The sequence below is a fragment of the Chrysochloris asiatica genome, unplaced genomic scaffold (genome assembly GCF_000296735.1).
Source record: "Chrysochloris asiatica unplaced genomic scaffold, ChrAsi1.0 scaffold00044, whole genome shotgun sequence".
NCBI classification, from domain to species: Eukaryota; Metazoa; Chordata; class Mammalia; order Afrosoricida; family Chrysochloridae; genus Chrysochloris; species Chrysochloris asiatica.
In genome coordinates this window covers 8,614,598-8,637,377 of record NW_006408562.1, presented here as the reverse complement: position 1 = coordinate 8,637,377, position 22,780 = coordinate 8,614,598, and the positions used below count along the sequence as shown (strand labels likewise).

The window sequence follows — 22,780 nt, the reverse complement described above, 5'->3', positions numbered from 1 at the left end:
AACAAGATCCAAGCACAGAGGATCTGGTAACAAGGACTCTCAGAGTCTAGCAGGTAAAAGATCATGAACAAAACTTTATGAGTGGCTACAGTCAAGGTTAAGAGGGATGAAAGAAGAGAACACGGCACCTTTTTAAGGCTTGCTCAGAAGAAACAAAGCACTGAGAAGAGTGATGAGGGAACGCTCTACAGGGTCACTCTCAACATGGTTGTCAACATTTGACTCATGTGATTCTACAGATACTCCTACCACCAAATGCAATATCACATTTCCAACCATAATTCAAAGGAGGACAAATCGCTCTGAACCCAAAGACTTGGGCCATGATGTGAATTTGGGCAGCGATAAAATGGCAAGCACTATCCAAGTGACCCTAATTAAAACTGCAGCCGTTTCATCAGAAGGACCACATACTGACCTGCAAAGGCCTGTTTAGGTGATTTCTTTATTTTGTGCCTTTCTAATTTACTTCCTGCGATGTTCACCAGCTGAGCCCAGACCAAGAGCATGGGCTCTGTGAAAGGCAGATTGGTCACACTGAACGCCACAGCTGGGAGCTGAAGGGGGGAGACATGAAATAAGCCTTCAAAATGTTGCTAATGAAATATTTTGAAAATGTACAGCTATAAGTCTTGATTCTGAAATGCCAAACCTTCATATAGCTACAGGTCTTTTCATACTTGACAAAAATCATTTTAAAAGACAACATTTAAAGCATACTTGTAGAATTATATGTACAGGAAATATGATCACGGCTATATTAACTTTTTTCAGCAGCTTATCAATAATAATTAAATCTGAGTGACAATTATTCTTAGGTATTTTCTGTTATGTTTTAACTTTTCTACAATGGACTCCTGTTATGGCACTATATGATAAGCACTGTACTGTGAAACACAAGGTTGGCGGTTCAAATCCCACCGTAACTCCTCAGAAACCCTGTATAGGGCCCCTATGAATCAGAACCGACTTAATGGCACTTTAACAACACAATGTGTATACATTCCTGTTAAGTGCCAATGAATAGGTTTCAACTCATAGCAACCCAGTACAGGGTATCCAAAGAGCGACTTGTTGGTTTAAAACACCAACCTCGTAGTTAGAAGTCCAGTGTTTACCATACCTTTTTTATTATTGTTGTTGTTGTTGGGTGCCATCAAGTTGGTTCCAACATATTAACGACCCAGTATAAGATTTCCAAGGAGCAGCTGGCAAGTCTGAACCACCAACCTTGTGGTTCAAACCAACCCCGTGGTACTGTGCTTCCATACTTGCCCTACAGCACCACACCAGGACTTTAGATATGCCTAATTAGCAGGTTTAAGGTGACAATAGCTACAATGTAAGTCCTCTCACACAACACAATTAAGAAACATTTTCTAAATGAAGAAAGGCTGATTTTTTTTTTTTAAATCATTAAAAGAAATTTTAGGTTGAGTTGTTCAATTAAAAAAAAAAAAAACCTTCATAAGCCCACATTTAAAAACAATTAAACTGTCCCAGTCCTGGTGTGGCACTGTAGGATAAGCACTGGACTGCTAACCGTAAGGTCAGAGATTCAAACCCACCAGCAGTTCCTCAGAAACCCTCTACAGAGTTGTCATAAGTCAGTACCGACTCAACGGCAATTTACAACAACAACATAACTAGGCATTAAAGTTGTTAATGCCCTTTTTATGTCTTACAGTTTAGACTGTAATTCAATAAAATCCTTCAAAATAGGCCAAAAGAAAAAAAAGATGCTTTTTTTGAGCACAATAAGAATCAAAGGAAAAAAAATCAGTCTTCCTAAAGTCAGAGCCACTTAGAAAGGACACAAGCTGTCACCTCATGACCTGAAACTAGCAAGCAAAGCCCACCTACCGCCTTGAGCTGGCTCAGAGGACAAACCCGATGGGTCCGCATCTCAGAGAACTGCACTGTGATCCTGCCCTTTGGGGTGATGCGAGTGACAGTGCCTTCTCCAAACTCGTCATGCATGACCTGGCCCCCAAGACGCAGGCGACCATCGATCCCCCCAATCACAGCCAGCACGGCCATGAGACTGCCCACCTCAGGGCTCTCAGAGTTGAGGAAGCGGTCCTCCAGCTGAGCCTAGTGCACACAAGAGAAAGTAAGCTTGAGGGGGGCAGCGGGGGAGCTGCCTGCGCCTTAAGGAAGTACTTTACTGTTAAGCTGCATTCACTTTTACATCAGACTCCTCAATAATGATTTCTAATAAAACATGCCTAAAAATATACTTTTGAACAAACTGCATAGCATTAAAAAAGATCATTTGAAAGTTAAACAAGTATTGATAAGGATAAATGAACTTATTTTAAAATGCGGAAACTACCCCTTCTGACTGCTTTCCCGCCAAGCCGAAGGTGATGGAGTGGAGCTGAGAGTTGATGTACTTGTTTATGAGTCCGTTCCACTGACTCAAGGAGTGCAGTGTCCTGAGAAGCCCCACCGCCTCCTCGGCCAGGGTACTGCTGTGGGTGGCCGTCAGGGAGGCCTGCGGGCGGGCCCTCCTCCTCCTCAGAGTGGATTCTAGGAGAAACACAAGAGGGGCAGTGGAGCTGGGGATTCATGCACAGGGGCACAAAGCAGGGGGGGGAAGCGGCCCTACCTCTGAGCAATGGGATGTCTGAAGAGCATGTAGTAAGCAAACTGCCCAAGAACCCAAACAGCTTTTCCACAAGGCATTTCATGTCCTTTGACCTCTCGGTCTTGTCCCACGATGGAAGTACTGCTTGTAATAAATGTACAGCTAAGATCTAATTAAAAACAATTTAAAATAATGATAAGCATTGAAGAAAACTACTACTTAACAAATGAAGAGATTACAAATTTGTGTTTTGTCTTTATTTTTTGCTCCAACAATGCAATCATGCAAAAAATATTACTTGCAACAAATAATTATACCCAAGTTGACTAATGATTCAGATAATCAGTGGTTAGATTTCATTGTTTAATTAAAACTGATTATTTCCAATCACACAACAGCTCCTGTGAACCATCCAATGACAAACCATGCTTTCTTGGAAAGACCTCAGCCCCAAGTATCTGAAGTTATCGACTCTGTGTTACTCATGTCTCTTCCTCCCTGTGATTCATTCAACACCAGTGCCTGGTATTCTGAGGTTGCTGTCTGTGGTCCCCACGGAGAGCAGGCCAGCAGGAGTGCATTTACCTGCCTCTGCAGCGACGCGGCTGTGAAAGGTGCGTGCCCTTCTACAATCTGCATGAGCAGGGAGATCCACGGTGGAGAGCTCAGGGCCCCGCACATCTGCGGTGTGAGAGCAATGCTTCGCACAAACCCAAGTGTGCACCACTTCCTGTGCTGCTCCCGACATACCAGGCTGTTGGGTAGCGCTGTGAGAAAGAAAGTTCATGCCCATGGCACTGCGCATCTAAATACAATGGTCAGTCAAAAGTGAACTTCTACTCTATCTACTCTTTATTTTCATCAGTAAGCTGCTTTACAAACATGTCAGAAATTCAGAGAGCCGAGCGAGAGAAGCCTTTCAAACTAGACCAAAGAACATTTTTAAACATTTTGGTGGTGGTTATGAACCGACTCGATGGCACTTAACAACAACAACAACAATGTGCTGTGGAGCTTGAGCCGACACATAGAGACCCTGTATAGGGTTTCCGAGGCTGTAAATCTTTACGGGAGCAGAAATCCTCAAATGAAGTGACTCAAACTGGGAACACGGTGGCTCTGCAAGACAAGCACTGGGCTGGGAACCACAAGGTCAGCAGTTTGAGCACACCAGTCACTCTCCGGAGAAAGATTACAGCACTGGAAACCCTATACAGGGTCACTATGAGTTGGAACCAACTGGACATCCAACAACAGTGATTCAAACTAATACATGAACTTCATCTGCTTAATGTCTCAGCTGTTGTTATTAAGTGCCTTCAAGTTGGTTCCAAGTCATTAACGACCCTGTAGAGTATTTTCAAGGAGTGGCTGCTGGCCTAGAACTGCCATCATTGTGGTTAAGCCCAGTGCTTATTCTACAGTGCTACAAATTATTTATAATTCAAATAGCAGTTATTTGTGAAAATGCATGTATTATATTTTTTTTTAACTTATAAAAAAAAATTTTTAACATTTTTTATTTTTAAATATTCCCTGTGATCTTGTTTATATTTAATCTGTACCATAAATTTCCAACCCTAGTTTTAAAAATCTGCATTAATAGAATGAGACTGTTACTGTGTTTATACAATTGGATCATGACTATGAAAAAACCACAGTCCCATGCTAGATCCCCCTGGCTTTCCAGTACCCACTGGTGGTCATATCTCTCCCATCAGCTAAGGTGGGGGGCTCTGACGCCGAGATGTCATCACATAACCCGTTCTTTAAGTCTCTTCCTAAGACATGAGTGACCAGTTTACCCCTCAACTCTTTTCAACCTTGCTCCCACTTACAAGGATGACAGTGATTCCCAGTTCTTTCAGCCCCGATATACACTCATTCTCAGTCACTAGCAGATTCATACAATCATACACACTGATTCATATACGTGCTCACATTCAAAGCCTCCTCACGCCCCACGCGCAGTCTTGGCATTCCCTCACTCACTGGCACGCTCACACTCTCACATGAACTCAAATACACTCATGAGTAGTCATGTACTCTGATCAACACATCAGTTACAGTCAAGCTCACAGACTTAGCCCCACCACTCAGACAGACGCACACAACATTAGAGCCCCAAACACTGACTACCGTGGCCCATGACGCCACCCAACACACCTGTCTTGTCTGCTGTCCCGCTTTCCACTAGCATGCGGAGCAGTCCACACAAAGTCTTAGTGGCCTGACTCTGCAGGACTTCCGCGTGCACTCCAGCAGAAAGACAGAGAGTTTGTAGTAAATTAATAGTACTTGTGAACATCATTGAAGTGGGATGAATGTTTCTTTCAATTTGTTCAGCTTCTAAAGAAAAAAATAATCAAAACAAGAAAAGCATTCTATGAAAAACAAAAATAGAATAACTTCACTGAATTTCCCATTACATACTTTGTTCTATATTAGAGAAGAAATCACACGGTTACAAGAGACAAATTGAGACTCACTAAATGTTTGCCCTATTCATTACCATTCCTATGAGGTTGAGTCAAAAATTATCCACACTCCAGTTAGATTAAGACACCCGCCCACATTCATGACTGATGACAACACTGAGGGTGTGGATAATTTTTTACTTACCCTCGTACCTTTCTTGTTGTTGCTGTTGTTGTTATATGCCGTCGAGTCAATTCCGACCCATAGCAACCCTGTACAGGCTCCAAGGAGCAGCTGGTGAGCTTGAACCAGAGACCTTGCAATTCAAACGACTTTGCAGTCTGACTCATTAGCCCACAGCGCCACCCCAGGGCTCCGAGACAAATATCAAGCCCCTTAAAACACAAGAGGACATGACTCCTAGAACACTGGTGCACAGAGCAACTCAACCAAGCCTCCAAGGCTCAAAAGCCCCGGGCGGCAATACTTCTGAACTGCTCATCCACGGCACAGTCTAGTACTTCTCCAGGCCTTAGCACCACCTCTTTCTGCAAAGGGCTCAAACCATCAGGAGCCCAGCATGCTGTTATGTGCAGCCAAAACTGTGTGCCAGGAACCAGTGTAGCCTTTTGGAAAGTCTCAGGGAGCCCAGCTGACGAACTTCATCTTCACTCAGGCCAATGTCCCTCGCCTTTCCAAGGCCACTCCCACATTCTCAGCTCTACTAACATTGAAAACATTCAGTATAACTAATCCACAACCTGGGAAGCGTTCTGACTTGGGAACAACAGAGAAGAAAGTGAAGGGATGAGGAGGGGACTTGAGCCTAGTGGGATTAGTACAGGTAAAGAAGCTAATGAGCACTCACTCACTGTGTGCTACCAAATTCATCAAGCACCACTTACTGCTGAGGACTGGGATTCCTGGCTAAATGCAGACATCACCTGACCTCAGACCAGAGCCATCTTAGCAGGGAGGAGATGACTCTTAACACCTGTCTGCATACCTGCACCAGAGTTTTCTGGGATCTTTTATGAAAGTGCAAACCTGAACCCAGACCTAAACAGACACAATCACTGCTTGCAGAGGCGCCCTGATATTTATATTTATTTGCTGTCCCAGAGGAAAATGATAGTTTTCCAGCATTTGGAAACACAGCATCTTTGAGTCACCCACCAGAGTCATCCTCGGTGTCTGAATCCTCCGTTGATGGCTGCACAGAAGCTGGAAGCTCTGCCAACTTGAGGTCGTACTTTCCTTCCTTCCCCATTCTGTAAGAGTTGGTACTGCCTGTGTCCCACTGGACCCTTATCCAGCCATCCTCGCCCAACTCGCCAATCACACGGCCCAGGCCAGGAGGAGGACCATCCTGAGAAAGTCAAAATAAATATCGATGCAGACAGCATGCCCACTGCCAAGTCATTTCCAGTGACCCCAACAGAGACTGTTGCACACTGTCTCTACAGGTGGCAACTCTCCCTAGAAAGGAAGTTAAGCTACTGCATAAACTTCCTATTAACGTGACTAGTGCCTAAACTATCACAAAATACACAACTCAGATCATCACTTTCAATTAAATGCCAGGCAATACCGTGCTCATACTCTGTCTGCTTCTTCATTTTATTGTTAGTTGCCATCAGATTGACCCTAACTCCTGGCAAGCCCGCGTGTATCCGGCAGGGCTTTGTGCCACAGGATTTAAGGCTGTGACCTTTTGGAAGCAGACTGCCAGGCACTGTTCGCTGGGTGAGTTCAAAACATCAACCTTTTGGCTAAGAGTTGGGCTAGTACTTTGCACCACTCAGAGACCCAAAATTTTCGTTACCCCTCATCATTTTATCAAGAAGCCAAAGAAAAGAGAAAGAGCTCAAACAGCATCCTCTTTAAACAAAGGAAGAAATGGTGCGTTTGAATATGGTCCAACTATCTTTGCTTACACCCTTCACAGTGCTTCAAAGGATTTAAAGCTTTGACAGACATGCCAGTATCTCCGTCTTCCTGCTCTTTCATGTTTTCTCTGTGATCTATAGTAGAACCTCTGCTCTCATTTCTATGAGAGTCACCTATTCTTAAGATGTTGCTACATGTCAGGTCACTGTGAATTCTAACAGGACACTGGAGATACAGTTGAGAAACCTAGACAGAACAGGAATGCTACCACACGTCTCTGACAATGGAATCTCCTTCTGTCCTCTAGAAGCATCTGACAGAAACTTGGAGGGGCCTTGCACACAGCAGTGGTAATAAAAATAGTTGCCCAACAACTAGCAAATGTGCCGTACACACCTGCAATGCTGGGCTCGTGGCCCATGATGACCATTCAGGATATCACAGGAGGAGAAATTTTCCCTTTCTTGCTCCCTCTTGTTCTGGCTACTTTACTGTCCAGAGCAGGTCACATTCCCCTCTACTCAGTCACCAACCGTGTCATCCTCTGTTACCCAACAATTGCATGTTCCGAGTTAAGGTGAATTTATTCCCATTTCCCCTAGTTTTGTTCTTGTTAAGTGCTGTTGAGTCGGTTCTGACTTACAGGCATCCTGTACAGTTTGCGAGAAGCGGCTGGTAGGTTGAAATTGCAGATCTTGTGGTTAGTAGTCCAGTGCTTATTCCACAGTACCACACCAGGACATTTTCACCACTAACAGCATATAGGTCAGAATGCCTAGGAGGTGACGAATGCATGACCAGTACGTTAACAAACCTCTGCATACCTGATCTCCCCACTTCCAGTCCACACCTCTCATAACCCTGGTTCCGATCTTCATCATGGCTGCCAGCTCAGGACCTGATGCAGGGAGCTGCACAGGAGTCGTCTCCTTTCTTGTTTCTTCCAGAACTGTGGCTGAGGCTACTCGCGCAGAAGCATTCATGTCATCTTCTACGTTGTCTGAACTAGGGCCTGTCGGAGCATCAACAACAACAGTTGAACCAAAAACTGGTTGCAATTTCCTAATCTTAAAAACACGTACACGACCGCTTGCAGATGGACTTGGATCCTGAGCTTGCAGTGGAGCCCACCTGTGAGGAAGCCTGCCCAGAGGTGTCCTCTGCCAGCTCTCTGCCTTGGAGCTGGGACCCAAGAGGAGGTAAGTGTGAGGTCTCTGGGTGAGCAGCCAGTCCCAACTCCTGTGCCCAGCAGGCTGTGATGGCCTCAACTTCTGAACACACCTGGGTTTTGGGAATTGGTGTTAGGGGGAGCCAAGGACCCAATAGCTAATTTTGGGATCCTAAGGACATCTGCCTGCCTACCCATGACCCATAGCCCTCCTTGCAGTGTGGAATGAGGGAGGAGAGGATCAGAAGAAACAAATCTCCCGTTGGCAGGTCTGGAAAGTTGAGACCTGTTTTCTGAGAGGATAAGCACAGGAGGAAGGGCAAGTGAGCAGCCCGGTGTTTCCTATGGAGGTGGATGCCGACACTGCGGGTGCTGGGAGAGAGGGCACTTGGACCACACTGGCCCTTGGACAGAACTTATTTTAAGTGGGTATGAAAGTTGGGGAGAGGCTGCTTGGAAAGGCAGGACTAGGTTGGGGTTGGGGAGGAGAATGAACCTTTCCACTCCAGTATCATCAATACTGTTTCCACTGCACTGTGGGCTCCTCCTGGAGGAAATATTTCAATACAATGTAATGTTGGTTTTGTGACTATTGTCATTGCATATTGTTACTGTTATCATTGTTGGTGTTATACTATTGTTATTTATTGTGGAGTTCATTCTGCCTTTACTGGAGACTCAATAGTCGTTGGCAACCTGAGTTTCTCTCTCTCTCCACTTGGGACTCTACCTCTGAACCTGCTGGGACTCCTTGGAGCCTGTCAGGAGGAATGCCTCTGTTTTAAATATTTATTTATTGTTGACAAATGGATCTGGTTTCCTGGATAATGAATGATATACTCGATCCCTGTTTTCCTGTTTTAGCATGTAATATTGTACAATAAAAACAGAACTCAGACTATGAAAAACACACACACACACACACACAAGCAATAGGCAATAAGGAAAATCATATGAAAAACTCCAGAGTTTATCTTTTATTTATAAAATTAAAACTACAGAAAATTTACTAGTTAGATCTAAGATGAGAGGGGGAAAAAAGCAACCAAAGGAAAGATAAAACATAAATTTGATACAAATATACTCAGAAAAGCTATTGATTCTATCTCTAGGGATATCTTTATCCATAATTATTAAACTACAAAGACATTTTTATTCATACAAAAACAAAAGATAGCGAAATGAACAAAATTGAATCATGGTGTAGTGCAGTATTAGGGCATGGCAGAGGATGCCTATGTGACCAGCCTCGATGGAATCCTGGGAGATGAGTCTCTGCTGGGCTGCCCTGGCAGTGGGCATTTCTCAAGTGTGGTTACAATTCACGGTGCACAGAGTGACTTTAAGCTTTACAACCGGTTATCCCTAAACATCGTACCTCAGACCCTTGACTGTAATAAATAGCAGCCATGGCTATGACTCTAGGTGACTTTTATGGGTCTTCCAAGAGTCACAGAACCCGGGGAACTCCTGACAGAGCAGTGGCAGCAATAGGCCTTGCTTCGTCGACTCTTACTAACTCGCAGAAATAAGCACTAGCACTGTTTGGACAAAGGGAAGAATACAGGGGTAAGGGGTAGCAAATGCACAGTCTCTGAGCAGCTACGGTAACAAGTCTAACATGAAAGAGTTGAGGTGCTCGTCTGCTATTAAGAGGTACAATTTGCCTCTGGTTTTAAAATGATAAATGAACCCCCATGCGTAGGTTTGCTAAAACCTCTGGCTGGTTTAGGCCGTGCCCCATCTAGAGAGAAACCCAGTACCACTGTGAGGGGAAGAAAAGTAGTCAAGTGACAGCCTTGGGTTTTTTGTTCTCACTGAGTTTTGGTGGACCAAAAAATTTATAAATTTATGCTTCTCTCTTCTCCATGTAGGAAGGAAACAATACTAACTTCCAAGACTGTAGAAAAGTTTTTGATACATCAGAAGAAGGAAAAAAGGCGAAACATGGTAGCTTTTCTTGAACCTAGCAAATACCACCCCCATGCATTCTAGCCAGGATCTTGGTCAGCAGTTGTAATGTGAATCCAATAAATACAGAGATAACTGATGGGTTAAATAAATAACTAGAAAAAAAAAAACAGGAAAATTTATTTTTAAGCAGCTTTGTCTTTTATGAGTATAGCATCCAATGTATTTATAAAATTACTATGTTCATGTTTTCATAAATATTACAGATCATTCTAATAAATAAATATATATATATATCTGTGTGTGTGTGTGTGGTGGTGGTGGCACAGTGGGTTCTTTATTTAAAGACTACATATGGCTTAAGGAGATGTGAGCAGCTGCCAAACTGACAAGGAGAATCCTGCATGCCTGTTTCTATCACCCCAACTCGTGTGTCCCACACCACTAGTTCTGCAGCACACCTGCCTAGGCCTTGGTCAACTGTCACCTTTCTGCCACTCCTGCTCCAGAGCCAAAGTCCTGCTCTGTGTCCCAACTTGGGACTCCTGCCTTCCAGAACTGCCCACTGATCTTGGTTCACCTAACCTGTACTTGGGATTTTCCAATCTCTATAATCGTAAGCCATTTCTTTGATGTAAACTTCTCTTTATATATATAGGCAGATAGGCAGCACGGGTTTTATTTCTCTAGAGAACCTAGCCTAGCATTTGGTACCGAGTGGTTCTAGAGTGACAACATCATAATGATGACCTTTTCCTCATCTGACTAAATTTAAAGACATGGATAACTCTGCCTCCAGTAGCGAAGAGAGTGAGGGCGCTGCTAACTCATGGTGTGAGGTGGCAATAGTAACACCTAACGTATCACCACCTGTAGATCCTGTGCTGGGGAGAAGCGAGGCTCTGGGTTATAGCAATTCTGTCAGGATGAGAAGTAGAGAGAAGCTGGTTCATTGGTCCTACTTAGACCAAGTGGTAAAATACAGACACACACTCAGGGCTACGGTGTCATGCCTCGTCACATAAAAGACCTTGGAAGTTTCCACTTGTGCCCTGAAAGAAAGCCTGTTTTCCTGTAGAGGCAGAGCTGATACTGCCAAAAAGGAGACTCAAGAGTCTTACTGTAAGAGTGCCTGAATTACAATGCAAGCCCAACTCCCAACCTGGAGTGGTGGCTAATGCTAAGGTGAGGGCAGTGATTGGGAAGACATGGTATCCTGAAACTTGGGATAGGGATACTTGGGCAGATAATCAGAAAGCTCGGGACACAGAGCCTGTAGATCCCATTCAATCACTCCTGCAAACAGCCACGCCCCTCCTATCTGAACAGAGCAGATTACTCCATTATCAGTAAAAACACTATACTCCAAAAGAACTGCTCGATTTCTATCATTTGTATAAATAGAAACCAAGAGAGTATGTGTGGAAATGGCTATAAAGGATGTAGCATAAGGGTGTAAGGAATGTAAACTTGGATCAGTCTGAGATTACTAATCTGGGCCCACAGAGCACAGATTTCTTCATTCATTGTTTCAGCTCAACAGGTTAGGAGAGGATGTAACAGTTTATCTGGCTGGCTCACTGAAGCATGGATTGAGCAGTGGTCTATAGTATATCAGGCAGGAGTACCAGACCTGCCCTGGCATTCTAAAAAGGAAGGACTCCAGAGGCTTCAGGACATTGGCATGTTAGAGTGGACTTATTAGGAAAAACCCAGGAAGTCCACACATGGAATGACCAGAGGACACACCATTCACCATATGATGAGGAATAAATCACTGCTGTGGTTGTTTTAGTATTTGACAGTGTCTGATTGAATTAAGACAGATAGCCACAATGGGGCTGACTGGAGACCATGGCGGTAGGGGCCAGGTGGCAGTAATTAATCAACAGAGACAAGGCGTATGTAGTTATCATAACAGACAGCAGAAGGACAGCAGTAATCAGAACGATCAGACTCAGGTAGACATACGGCACTGACTAATTAGGCAGGGCCTCTCCCTAGGAGTGACACAGACAGGAAACCTATTAAATACTTACTCTTTCTGTACAAGAGGAAGAACTCTGGGTCAAGTGAACGGCAGTCTAACTTGAATCGCCTGAACTTAGAGACACAGCCTCTCAATTAATTCCCAGACTTGAGCCATTTTACAGACCCACAACCCTCTGAAGGGGTGGGTCAGGTCCCTTGAGGAAGGACCCCACTTCACTGCCAGCGGTTAGTCTTTCTTCCATCCCCCAAAGCTATCTATGGACTATTACAAGGGTGGCTGCTCACTGGGGGAAAGGAAATAATCAGATTTTGCAGGGATTGCTGGACACTGGCTCTGAAGTGACTCTAATTCCAGGAGGCCCAAAACATCAGAGAGGGGCGTATGGAAGTTCAAGCTATTAACGGGGGTCTGAGCTAAGGTGCATCTTACTGTGGGCTCAGAGGATCCTCAAACTCATCCTGAGGTGTTTTCCCCAGTTCTAGAATGCATAATTGAAATGACATACTCAGAAACTGGCAGAACCCCATGTTGGATCCCTGAAATGTGAAATAAGGACTATTATGATTGGAAAAACAAGTGGAAACCATTAGAATTCCCTTTACCTAGCAAAGTGGTAAACCAAGAACAATGCCGCCTTCCAGGAGGAACGCAGATGAAATCTTGGAGAAATACAGCAGATTATCGTAAACTTAACCAGGTCATGATCCCTACTGCAGCTGCTGTTCCAGATGTTGTTTCTTTGCTTGAGCAAATCAGTACATCTCCTGGTACCTGGTATGTAGCTGTTGTTCTGGCCAGTGCCTTTTTCTCCATCCCAGTTTCTAAGGATCAACAAAGGCAGTTTGCCTTCATCTGGCAAGGCCAACAGTACACTTCCACAGTCTTACCTCAGAGATAACATCAATTCTCCAGCACGATGTCATCATTTAGTACACAGGGACCTTGGTCACCTTTCCCTGCCCTAAGACGTTACACTGGTCCATTACATTGATGACATTATGCTGATTAGACCTACTAAGGAACACATAGCAATAATTCTAGAGTCACTGGCAAAACATTTTGTTAGGAAAACTCACCTAACAAAAATTCTAGCACCTTCCACCTCAAGGCTGTGGGGCCTGTAGTGATGAGTAAGTTATTGTATTTGGCCCCTCCTACACCTAAAAAAGAGGCACAATGCCTGGTAGGTCCTTTTTGGATTTGAACAGCAACATAATCCTCATTTGGGTGTGCTACTCTGGCCCAGTTATCACGTGACTCAAAAAGCTGCTGATTTTGAGTGGCATCCATAAGGAGAGTGCTCTCCAAGAGGTTCAAACTGCTGTGCCAGCCATGCTGCTGCTGGGACCATGGGGTCCAGCAGAGCCAATGGGGCTTCAAGTGCCAGTGGCAGACAGAGAAGCAATTTGGAGTCTTTGGCAGGCCCCTATTGGTAAGTCACAGTATAGACCCTTAGGATTTTGGAGCAAAGCCCTACAACCTTTGCATATAACTACTCCCCTTTTGAGATACAGTTTTGGGCTTGTTGCTGGACCTTAGTACAGACTGAATGTCTAACCATGGGCTACCATGAGACCTTAGTTAGCCATCATGAACTGGGTGTTGTCGGACCCACAGAGCCCTAAGGTTGGATGTGCACAGCAGCACTTCATCATTAAATGGCAGTGGTGTACATGAGACTGAGCTCGGCCAGGACCTGAAGGCACGAGGAAGTGACCCAAATGCCTATGGTCCCCACTCCTGTCACATGACCTTCCCTCTCCCAGTCTACACCTATGGCCTAATGGAGGGTCATGAACAGGTGACTGAGGAAGAGAAGTCTCACGCTTGGTTCACAGATGGATCTGCACAATCTGCAGGCACCACTCAGAAGTGGGCGGCGGCAGCAACACAACAGCCCCATGCTGGGACTCCCCAGAAGGACAGCAGTGAAGGGAAATCCTTCCCATGGGCAGAACTTTGAGCAGGGCATCTGCTGTTCGTTTTGCTTGGAAAGGAGAAATGGCCAGAGAAATGACTGACTCATGGGCTGTGGCCAGTTGTTTGGCTGTATGGTCAGGGACTTGGCAGCAACATTATTGGAAAACTGGTGATAAGGAGATGTAGGGATGAAGTGTGTGGACCGACGTCTCTAAATGGGTGAAACAACTGAAGATATTTGTGTCTCATGTGAAAGCGCACCAAAGGGTTACCTCGGCAGAGGACGAGTTTAACAACCTAATGATCACAATAGCACATTCTATAAAAACCAATTATGTTCTTTCTCCAGCCGCTACTGTCACTACCCAATGGGCTAATGGACAAAGTGGCCATGGTGGAAGGTATGGAGGTTATCCATGGGCACAGTAGCACAAACTCCCACTCATCAAGGCTGAATGGGCTACAGTTGGCTAAGTGCCCAATCTGCCAGCAGCAGAAACCAACACTGAGCCCCAGGGATGAGATCATTCTTCATGGAATTGTCTTCTACAAAATTCTACATTTGTGTGCTATTAGTGTTATTGCTCAATCATTTCTGTTGCATTACCTTCCTTGGGAATGGGCACCTCTTCCAGTCAGCCAGCACAGCACCATGAGCCAACTTTATGGTTTGGTTTTGTTTTTAAATACCTCAATGGTATACTAGTGGAGTCCTGGTGTGGCCCCATGGGTTAATGTGCTGGACTGCAAAGTCAGTCTGAACCACATCAGTGGTTTAAGTTTACCATTTGCTCCTCAAAAACCATATACAGGGTCTCTACGAGTCAGAACTGGCTCTACGGCACTTAGCAACAACAGTGGTGTTCTGTCAATCCTGGAGCTTTCTATTCACCAATAACTTCAGTGCAGCTTGGACTGCTTCTTCCTTCAACACCATCAATTCCTGATCATATGCTACCTCTTGAAATGGATGACAGTCAACCAATTGTTTTTGATACAAACTTTGTGTATCCTTACATTTTTTTCTGTCTGTAATTTTTCATTGTGAATTGAGTGAAGATTTAGAAAGCACATCATCAGTTTTATATTCAACAAATCAGAACTTTGGGTTCTTGATCACATGCTACCTCTTGAAAGGGTTGCACACTGACCAGTTCTGTTTGGCACAGTGACTCTGTGTCTTTGTTCCATCATTTTTTTGATGTTTCTAGTGTCTTTCAATATTGTGCACACAGAATCCTTCAACAGTACAACTCAAGGCTTAAGTTTTTTCTTTAATTCTTCCAGCTTGAGAAATGTCAAATGTATTCTCTTTGGGTTTTCTAGCTCCAAGTCTTTGCACATTTCATTTTAAGACTTTTCTTTATCTTCTCAAGCCACCCTTTAAAAGATTCTGCTTAGCCTGGTTCTGCTCAACAGCCAGGAGAGTGAGGTATGAGAAAGCTCTGGTGAGAAGGGAGGGGGATCTCATAAAGGAAACATTCATATACCAAACCCACAGCTTTTGAACTAGCATAAGATCTAGTATTTCAGTCTCCTGAACTCGCATTTTTGAGAAATTGCGTTGCTAAGGAAAAAAACGTGCATTTTGGGACTCTCATCCACGGAACTGCAGGTCACTCCCGCGACAGCAGAGTTTAGAAGGCAGGGCTAAAGCCAGCCCGTTCGGAAAGCGGCATTTCTAGCAGGAGGAAAAAAGGGGACCCTGGACAAAAAAGCCACAAGAAACAACATAGCTCCCCCCAAAAATCTCCCTGCCCTGGCTTCAGATCTCAATAAGACCATAAGGCACGGCAGTTAACCATGCACAGAGAGAGAGAGAGAAAGGTGGCGACTTTTGACGTCATTCACCATCCACTGTCCCCAATCTGAAGCCCTGCATCTAAGCCCCCTGGCCCCACTCCCAGGTAGCAGCGGGGGATCTTCCAGCTGCCATTCTGGTGGGACAGGGAACAGAAAAAGTTAACCAAAGCCGCATCCCTGCTCCAAAGTGGTGATTTCTGTCCATGCATTTATATTACTTCTGCTTTTAGTCCCTTTGATCACACATCCTTCCTGGAGGTGGGAATTTTTCCTCCCTATGTCGCATAAGAAGCAGCAGCAATTGTGGCCACATAGCCAAGCTATAAGCATACAACATAAAACTCCACCACCAAAACAAGACCCAACAATACCTGCTACGCATTACAGATGAAAAGGGAAGCCTGTCTCCCGATCATATTATTATTAATAATAATAATAACCATGACCAATAAGAAACAATCAACTTTATGAAAACATGTCCAAAAACAGAAGAGAGCAGCTGACGCAAATGAGCTGGAGACAGACAAAGGCTTTATAGAGGAGGAGGAGCAGGTTTTGGATATGCCTGAGAGGGAATTCAGAAGAAATAAATATGGAAACAAATTCAAATAATCCGAAAAGGGGTTGAGGATAATAAGGAAGAAGTAAGGAAAGTACTGCAGGAACAATCAAATAGGATTGACACAGCATTGGAAACAATTCAAAACCTGCAAAAAGATGTCCAGGTGATCAATAATAAAATATCAGAAATAGACAATAGGCTGAAAGGGGAAAGGAGCAGACTAGAAGAGATGGAAGCCAAAACTAGCGAACTAGAAGACAAATCTCTCAATATTACCAAGGTAGAAGAGCAAGCAGCTAAAAGGATAAAACAACCTGAAGAGAGTCTAAGATTCATGCTGGATAACATGAAGAGGAATAATGTAAGAATTATTGGCATTCCGGAACAAGAAGAAGCAGAGAAGTCCACAGAAGAGATAACTGAAGAGCTTCTGGAAGAAAATTTCCCTAACATCTTGAAAGATGAGAAGATAAACATTCAAGAAGCCCAACATACCCCAGGAAGGATAGACCCCAAAAGAAAGTCTCCAAGACATATAATAATCAAGCTCTACAAAATCAAAGACAAGGAAAGAATATTAAAAGCAGCCAGGGAGAAGAGAAATATAACTTATAAAGGCAAGCAAATTAGATTAAGCTCTGACTACTCAGAACAAACCATGCAGGCGAGAAGGCAATGGGGAGACATATACAAAGCCCTGCAAGAAAAAAAACTGTCAACCAAGAATCATCTATTCAGCAAAACTATCAATCATATATGATGGTGCGATCAAAACATTCCAGGATAAACAGAATTCGAGAGATTTTATCAAAACCAACCCAGCACTTCAAAACATCCTAAAGGGAGTTCTGTGGGCAGAGAACCAACAAGAACAGACAACAAACCTGGAACACAGCCAACAGATAGCGGAGTCCAAAACAGAACGAGACTACAATGACAAACTCAAAAGAACAGGGAGATCAACTGAAGGCCAAAAACATATCAGTGTCAAAGAACGGACAAATGCAGCAACAGAAGCCCAGGTGGTGGGGATGCCAGGTAAAGATTCTGCTTAAACTCTTTTACTTCAGCATTTCTTTCTTTTGCTTTAGCTGCTGTATGTTCAAGAGTAAGTTTCACAGTCTCCTCTGACATCCATTTGGGTCTTTGTTTCTTGTCTTTTTAACGATCTTTTGTAATCTTCACGTTGTTGTTGTTGTTGTTAAGTGCCGTCGAGTCAGTTCCAACCCATACTGACTCTGTATAGGGTTTCCGAAGAGCAGCTGGTGAGATTCAATCATCAACCTTGCAGTTCAAACAGCTTTGCAGTCTGGTGCATTAACCCACAGCGCCACACCAGGACTCCATTCTTCATGTGGTGGTGGTGGTTATGTGCTGTGGAGTCGGTTCCGACTCATAGAAACACTGTACAGGATTTCCAAGGCTATACATCTTTATGGAAGCAGAAAGCCTCATCTTTCTCCCATGGAGCAGCTGGTAGTTTCAAACTGCTGACCTTGCGGTTTACAGCCCGATTCATAACCACTACACTACCAGAGGATGTGCTTGATGTCATCCCAGAACTCATCTGGTTCAGCTATTAGCGTTTACTGCACCAAACCTTTAGGTGGTCTCTATTCAGGTGGGATATACTCAAGTTTTTACTGGTAGAAATGTAAAATGGATGAAGCAAACATAAAAATTCCTCCAACAAGTTAAACACAAAATTACTGCATGATCCAGAAATTATCGCGATTACCAAAGAACTAAAAAATGGTGTTCAAGCAAACATTTGCACAAGAATGTTTGTAACTGCACTCACTATTCATAACATGCAAAAAGTGGACACAATTCAAATGTCCACCAAATGATGAATGAATAAACATTATGTTGTATAATCATACAATAGTATATTTTTCAACAATAAGAAAGAATTTCATTCATACTACAATATGGATTAACCTGAATAATATGCTAAGTGAAATAAATATAAGGTCACATATTTTATGATCTAATTTATATGAAATATCCAAAACAGGCAAATTCTAGAAACAGAAAGCAAATCAGTAGTTGCCTAGGAGAAGAAGTGAGAAATGGAAAGTGACGACTTATTGGGTTGTTGTTGCTAAGTGCCACTGAGTCAGTTCCGAGTCACAGCAACCCTGTACAGGGTTTCCAAGAAGCAGCCGACCATGTGGTTCATAGTCTAGTTCTGACCCTACAGTGCCACACCAGAAGACCACTCAATGGGTAAGGGTGAAATGAATACACAATACTCTAAATATACTGAATGTACTACAACATACGATTTGAAAATGGCTAAAGTGGTTAAGTTTCCTGTTAACGTGTATTTTATCACAATAAAAAAAGAGCGAGATCAAGGCAAAAACTTGAAATTTTCATACCTGACATTCTCTTTGGAATAATTAGTGCCAACCTACCGATGAGCCGCAGTGCTGTCTGTGTGAGGGCAAGCATGCCCGAGTTCAGCAGGAGGTTCAGGTTGTTTGCGCCATGCTGCAGGGTCAGCATGCTAAGCATCACCAGGAGAAAGCGAGCTTGTGGGATTGTCCCCAGGCTTGGTCCCGATGGGTTTTCGTTGGTAATGGTTTGCAGGGGAACAGGTTGGATACCTAGTAAGGATTGGCACCCACATAAATGTCTTGAATGTGGATACAAAAAGTTACATGATGCAGAAAGCATTGGCAATTTTGCAAATTGTTCTTCATGGTAAGTTCACGGTGTAAGTGAAAATATCAGGCAGTCCTCACTAATCTGTGATGGTCCTACCTTCTTCTCTTCGCAGTTGGCTAGCTCTGCTGTCTATAAAACAATCCTAGAATTTCTCTGTGTATATTATATTAACCCTAGCAAGAAGCATTCACATAAGGTGTATAAGGTAAACACATAAAAATGTTAAAAGTTAAAAGCTTTAAGTTGAATATTTTTTAGATTATGTCTTCTGGTAAGTTTTGCTTGGAATCTTAAAAAACTTTAAAAACAGCTTTATTATTCTAATGTACTAAGTTACTCATGTCTGCATAAAAGCAAGTTAGCATTTGCAATTTTCCATTATATATCATTAAGATACAAACTATAAAATTATGCTGATAGGGTACAACATCAATTTGAATACAGCCTTTTAATTAGCAGATGTTATTTTTTTAACTCACCAAGCTCTTTAAATTTGGCATTTGCATCCATCAAAACATTTCGAATATTCTGAACAACCCAAGCATACAGCTTGCCAAAAGTTACTTCCAGTAGCATTCGATTAAAAGGTGGAATCAAATCAACATCCTTTAAACAATCTGTAAGGGGTTCCCTTTCAAACAAAGATAAAGCATGTTACCTTAGAACACTGTAATATTTTGAACTTAAATAAAATGCCAGTTTCCCTTAGTAAAAATGCTATCGTTTTACCCTATATTGATCCCCTCAGGAATGAGCCTTTGCCATCCACAAAACATAGCATACTGTACAGATGGAAGTAAGAAATTTTTGGTTGCCAGTTTTAAAATTGTGTCTATCCCTTCCAGGCGAACCTCTGCTCTCTCCAACTGTAAAATATCAATACACATGTTTAAGTGTACGGTATGCCACGCCATGCAGAGAAGAAAGCTCTCAATGAAGTTTACCTGTTTTAATAAGCACTTCCTCATCTTCTCCACATCCACTGGCTCTTCTTTAAGAGCAAATTCAGCAATTGTACTGAGAAGTGCTGATTGTGGGTACAAGCCTTGGACATTCTGCTTCAGCCACTTGTACTTATGAACACCTGTCACTGTATTCAACAGAGGTTGCCATTTATCCTAACAAAGGGAAACCATTTCCACCATTAGTTCTATAATATTTATTGAATAAAATAAAGATAATTAGTAGAAATTTGTTAGTTTACTAATTTGGTAAAATTTTATTTCCACAAGTACGTTTATTAACAAATTGATAATCTTGGTGATTTGGAATCCCAGTAGGGCAGTTATACTCTGTCCTCCAAGGTTTCTATTGGTCAGAAGGAACTCACCAACAATGGCCTGTGTTTTGTTTTGATACTAATGTACTTTGGATATGGAACAGGTTAATTTGGCAGACAAACTTAAGTTACCATTCATATTAATAGCCTCAGGGACCAGTACAGTCTCTGGAACAAGGGATACAGTCAATGAGTGAATGGTGTATGAACAATGATATAACAGATTGCTAAAAAGAAAAGGAAACACCTCTTCATATGTAGGTCTGACCAGAACACCATACATTAAGTAAATTGAGCATCACAGCGGCAATGCCCCACACTTTTAGTAATAATCCCATTAAAAGTATTCACCACCCTACAAATGCTAAAATACAAAGATAGAAGGCTTGTGGATTCCTTTGCTATGTGCCATGTTTCTATTCAGCCAGTTTCTGAATTACAGAGAATGCCTCACCTTGGGTGATTTCATTGCAATGGGCCTTTTATCCACAGTCAGAGGACTGGGGGACAAAATGCAGGCTTCTTCTAAGTCACTCTCTTCCTTTCCAATTTTTTCTTCATCATCAGTAGATTCTGGCTTCTTAGGAACTATGTTTAAATATAATTTTTAATGAAGAAATGTTTAAATTTTTAAGAAAGCATAGAATAAAGAAACATGTCAATTACAAATGAAATGTTCAAACTACAAAAGTAATAAACCCTATCACAAAGAGTCTCAAATCATCCAATATCAATATTAACACTGAGCTCCACCAACTCAGCCAAGGCACACATAGACACTGTTGAGAGGGCTTGTCATGGTTGTTGTTAAGTGCCATGAGGTTGGCTCCGACTCATAGCAACCCTGTTTAGGGTTTCCACAGAGTGGCTGGTAAATTTGAACCGCCGGCCTTGTGGTTAAAAGTAACATTGCAGTTGAGTGCTTATCCTACAGCAAAAGAGGGAAAACAGAGCTGTGGAGCCCAGGGTTCAGCAAACATTTCTTGAAGGCACAGGTATAGAGAATTTTAGTTTTAAGGGGTCATGTGATCTCTACTGCATGAAAAACATCCACAGACTATACATAAACAAGCTGCTGTTGTTGTTGTTGTTGTTAAGTGCCGTCGAGTCGTTTCCGACCCATAGCCACCATGTTCAGGGTTTCTGAGGGTGTAAATCTTTATGGGTGCAGAAAGACTAATCATTCTCCCACAAAACCACTGGTAGTTTCAAATCACTGACAATGATTTGAACTTATAATCACTACGCTACCAGAGCTCCTATAATACTTTATACCTTACTTAATTTTCAACACAAGTTTCAGACATCACATAATAAAAATATGAAAGCCATAACAAGAAACTTTAAAAGGTGGCAAAAGGGGTTCAGAAGTCATGGGCATTCATGAAATGACCTTGTAGTGAAAGAGATCATTCTCCCACAAAGCTGAGTTGGCTGTCTTGTGAACCTGCCGTTCTGCTGAGTCTCCTGTCACCTGGGTTAAAGGAAGTTAAGAAGTGCTGCTGTGACTTTCAGACCCAGAGCACTTTCAGGGTTTACAAAAGTGCTGTAGTTTAGGGGTTTGCTCTGAATCATTTCAGGATGGCTTTCGAAACGTTAGTCTTTCATATCACTGTTGTTCAAAATGTCCACCAAAAACACAATAATCAGTATTGATTTTTTAAAATAGCTGCTCTGTGAGAATTAACCAGTGTAAGCAGAGTTTTGGCTAGATTATAACTTAAAGTGACCATACTCTCAAATACTGTAACCAAGCATCAGTTATTGAATGCAAAAAGACTTTGCCTAGCCACAGAGGGCTAAAGCTGAGAGTGAAGCATCCAGCTGATATGAAGGGAGGGGAGATGCACAAAAACACCCAAACTTGCAGACAATACCCATTTGACCTAGCCTCGATGGCTTGATAATCAGAATTCTACTAGAGAAGATTGAAAAAAAAAAAAAGAACAAAACAATTCTTGATAAAGGAAACCTAGGGTAAATTGCTACAATTTGAGCTTTCACATCAAGTATCAATGCTATTCCCTCTGTACACAGGGTAGATAGGGATGGGCAACTTAGACATTGGCTCTCTAAAATGAGGGAGTGATAAAAGGCGCAAAGTGACTGGCTTACAAGGTTTCAAGAAGGAGTTTAGTTTAAGAGTGTGTGGGGAAGAAAGAGTCCCCAATGAATAGTTGTTATCTTGTCTAGATGGGTCTGGTTAAAAGAGTTGGGATTAAGATTCGTATGATTCAATAATGAGTAATTGTTACCATGACTAATTGCAACTGTCACAATTGTAAGGTAGAAGTTTTGTAACAAAAATGGAAGAGTAATCTTACAGTCCAGAAACAGAGGACTCTAGGACCATCAAGGGAGAGGAGTACAAGTGGAATGCGAGGTCTTATCCAGAGAAGCGACGGCAGAGATAGGGATATGGAGCAAGGGAGCAACTGAGGACTCTATAGATTCAGGGGAAGAGAAGGACTAAGAGCTGGCAGCCAGGAGGCAGACTTGCACAATGTGCTCTTTGGTGGTGTAAATTATTATGTATGCCTGAGTGTTTTAAAAAAAAAAAGAGCTAAAGTGAA

General features: G+C 42.8%; 1 protein-coding gene across 1 annotated transcript in view; it reads right to left on the bottom strand.

Moving 5' to 3' along the window:
• The window catches only part of HERC2 (HECT and RLD domain containing E3 ubiquitin protein ligase 2), a 259,545-nt gene that overhangs the window by 139,943 nt on the left and 96,822 nt on the right, over positions 1 to 22,780 (bottom strand). Inside the window, exons 30-42 of the mRNA XM_006861873.1 lie at positions 20,662 to 20,795; positions 19,873 to 20,046; positions 19,658 to 19,794; positions 19,408 to 19,559; positions 18,676 to 18,867; positions 7,723 to 7,910; positions 6,185 to 6,377; positions 4,757 to 4,939; positions 3,176 to 3,357; positions 2,612 to 2,759; positions 2,336 to 2,532; positions 1,864 to 2,094; positions 419 to 557 (exon numbers count right to left, since the gene is read on the bottom strand). Of these exons, the coding sequence (XP_006861935.1) occupies positions 419 to 557; positions 1,864 to 2,094; positions 2,336 to 2,532; positions 2,612 to 2,759; positions 3,176 to 3,357; positions 4,757 to 4,939; positions 6,185 to 6,377; positions 7,723 to 7,910; positions 18,676 to 18,867; positions 19,408 to 19,559; positions 19,658 to 19,794; positions 19,873 to 20,046; positions 20,662 to 20,795 (2,250 nt within the window). The remainder of the gene's footprint in view (positions 1 to 418; positions 558 to 1,863; positions 2,095 to 2,335; positions 2,533 to 2,611; positions 2,760 to 3,175; positions 3,358 to 4,756; positions 4,940 to 6,184; positions 6,378 to 7,722; positions 7,911 to 18,675; positions 18,868 to 19,407; positions 19,560 to 19,657; positions 19,795 to 19,872; positions 20,047 to 20,661; positions 20,796 to 22,780) is intronic.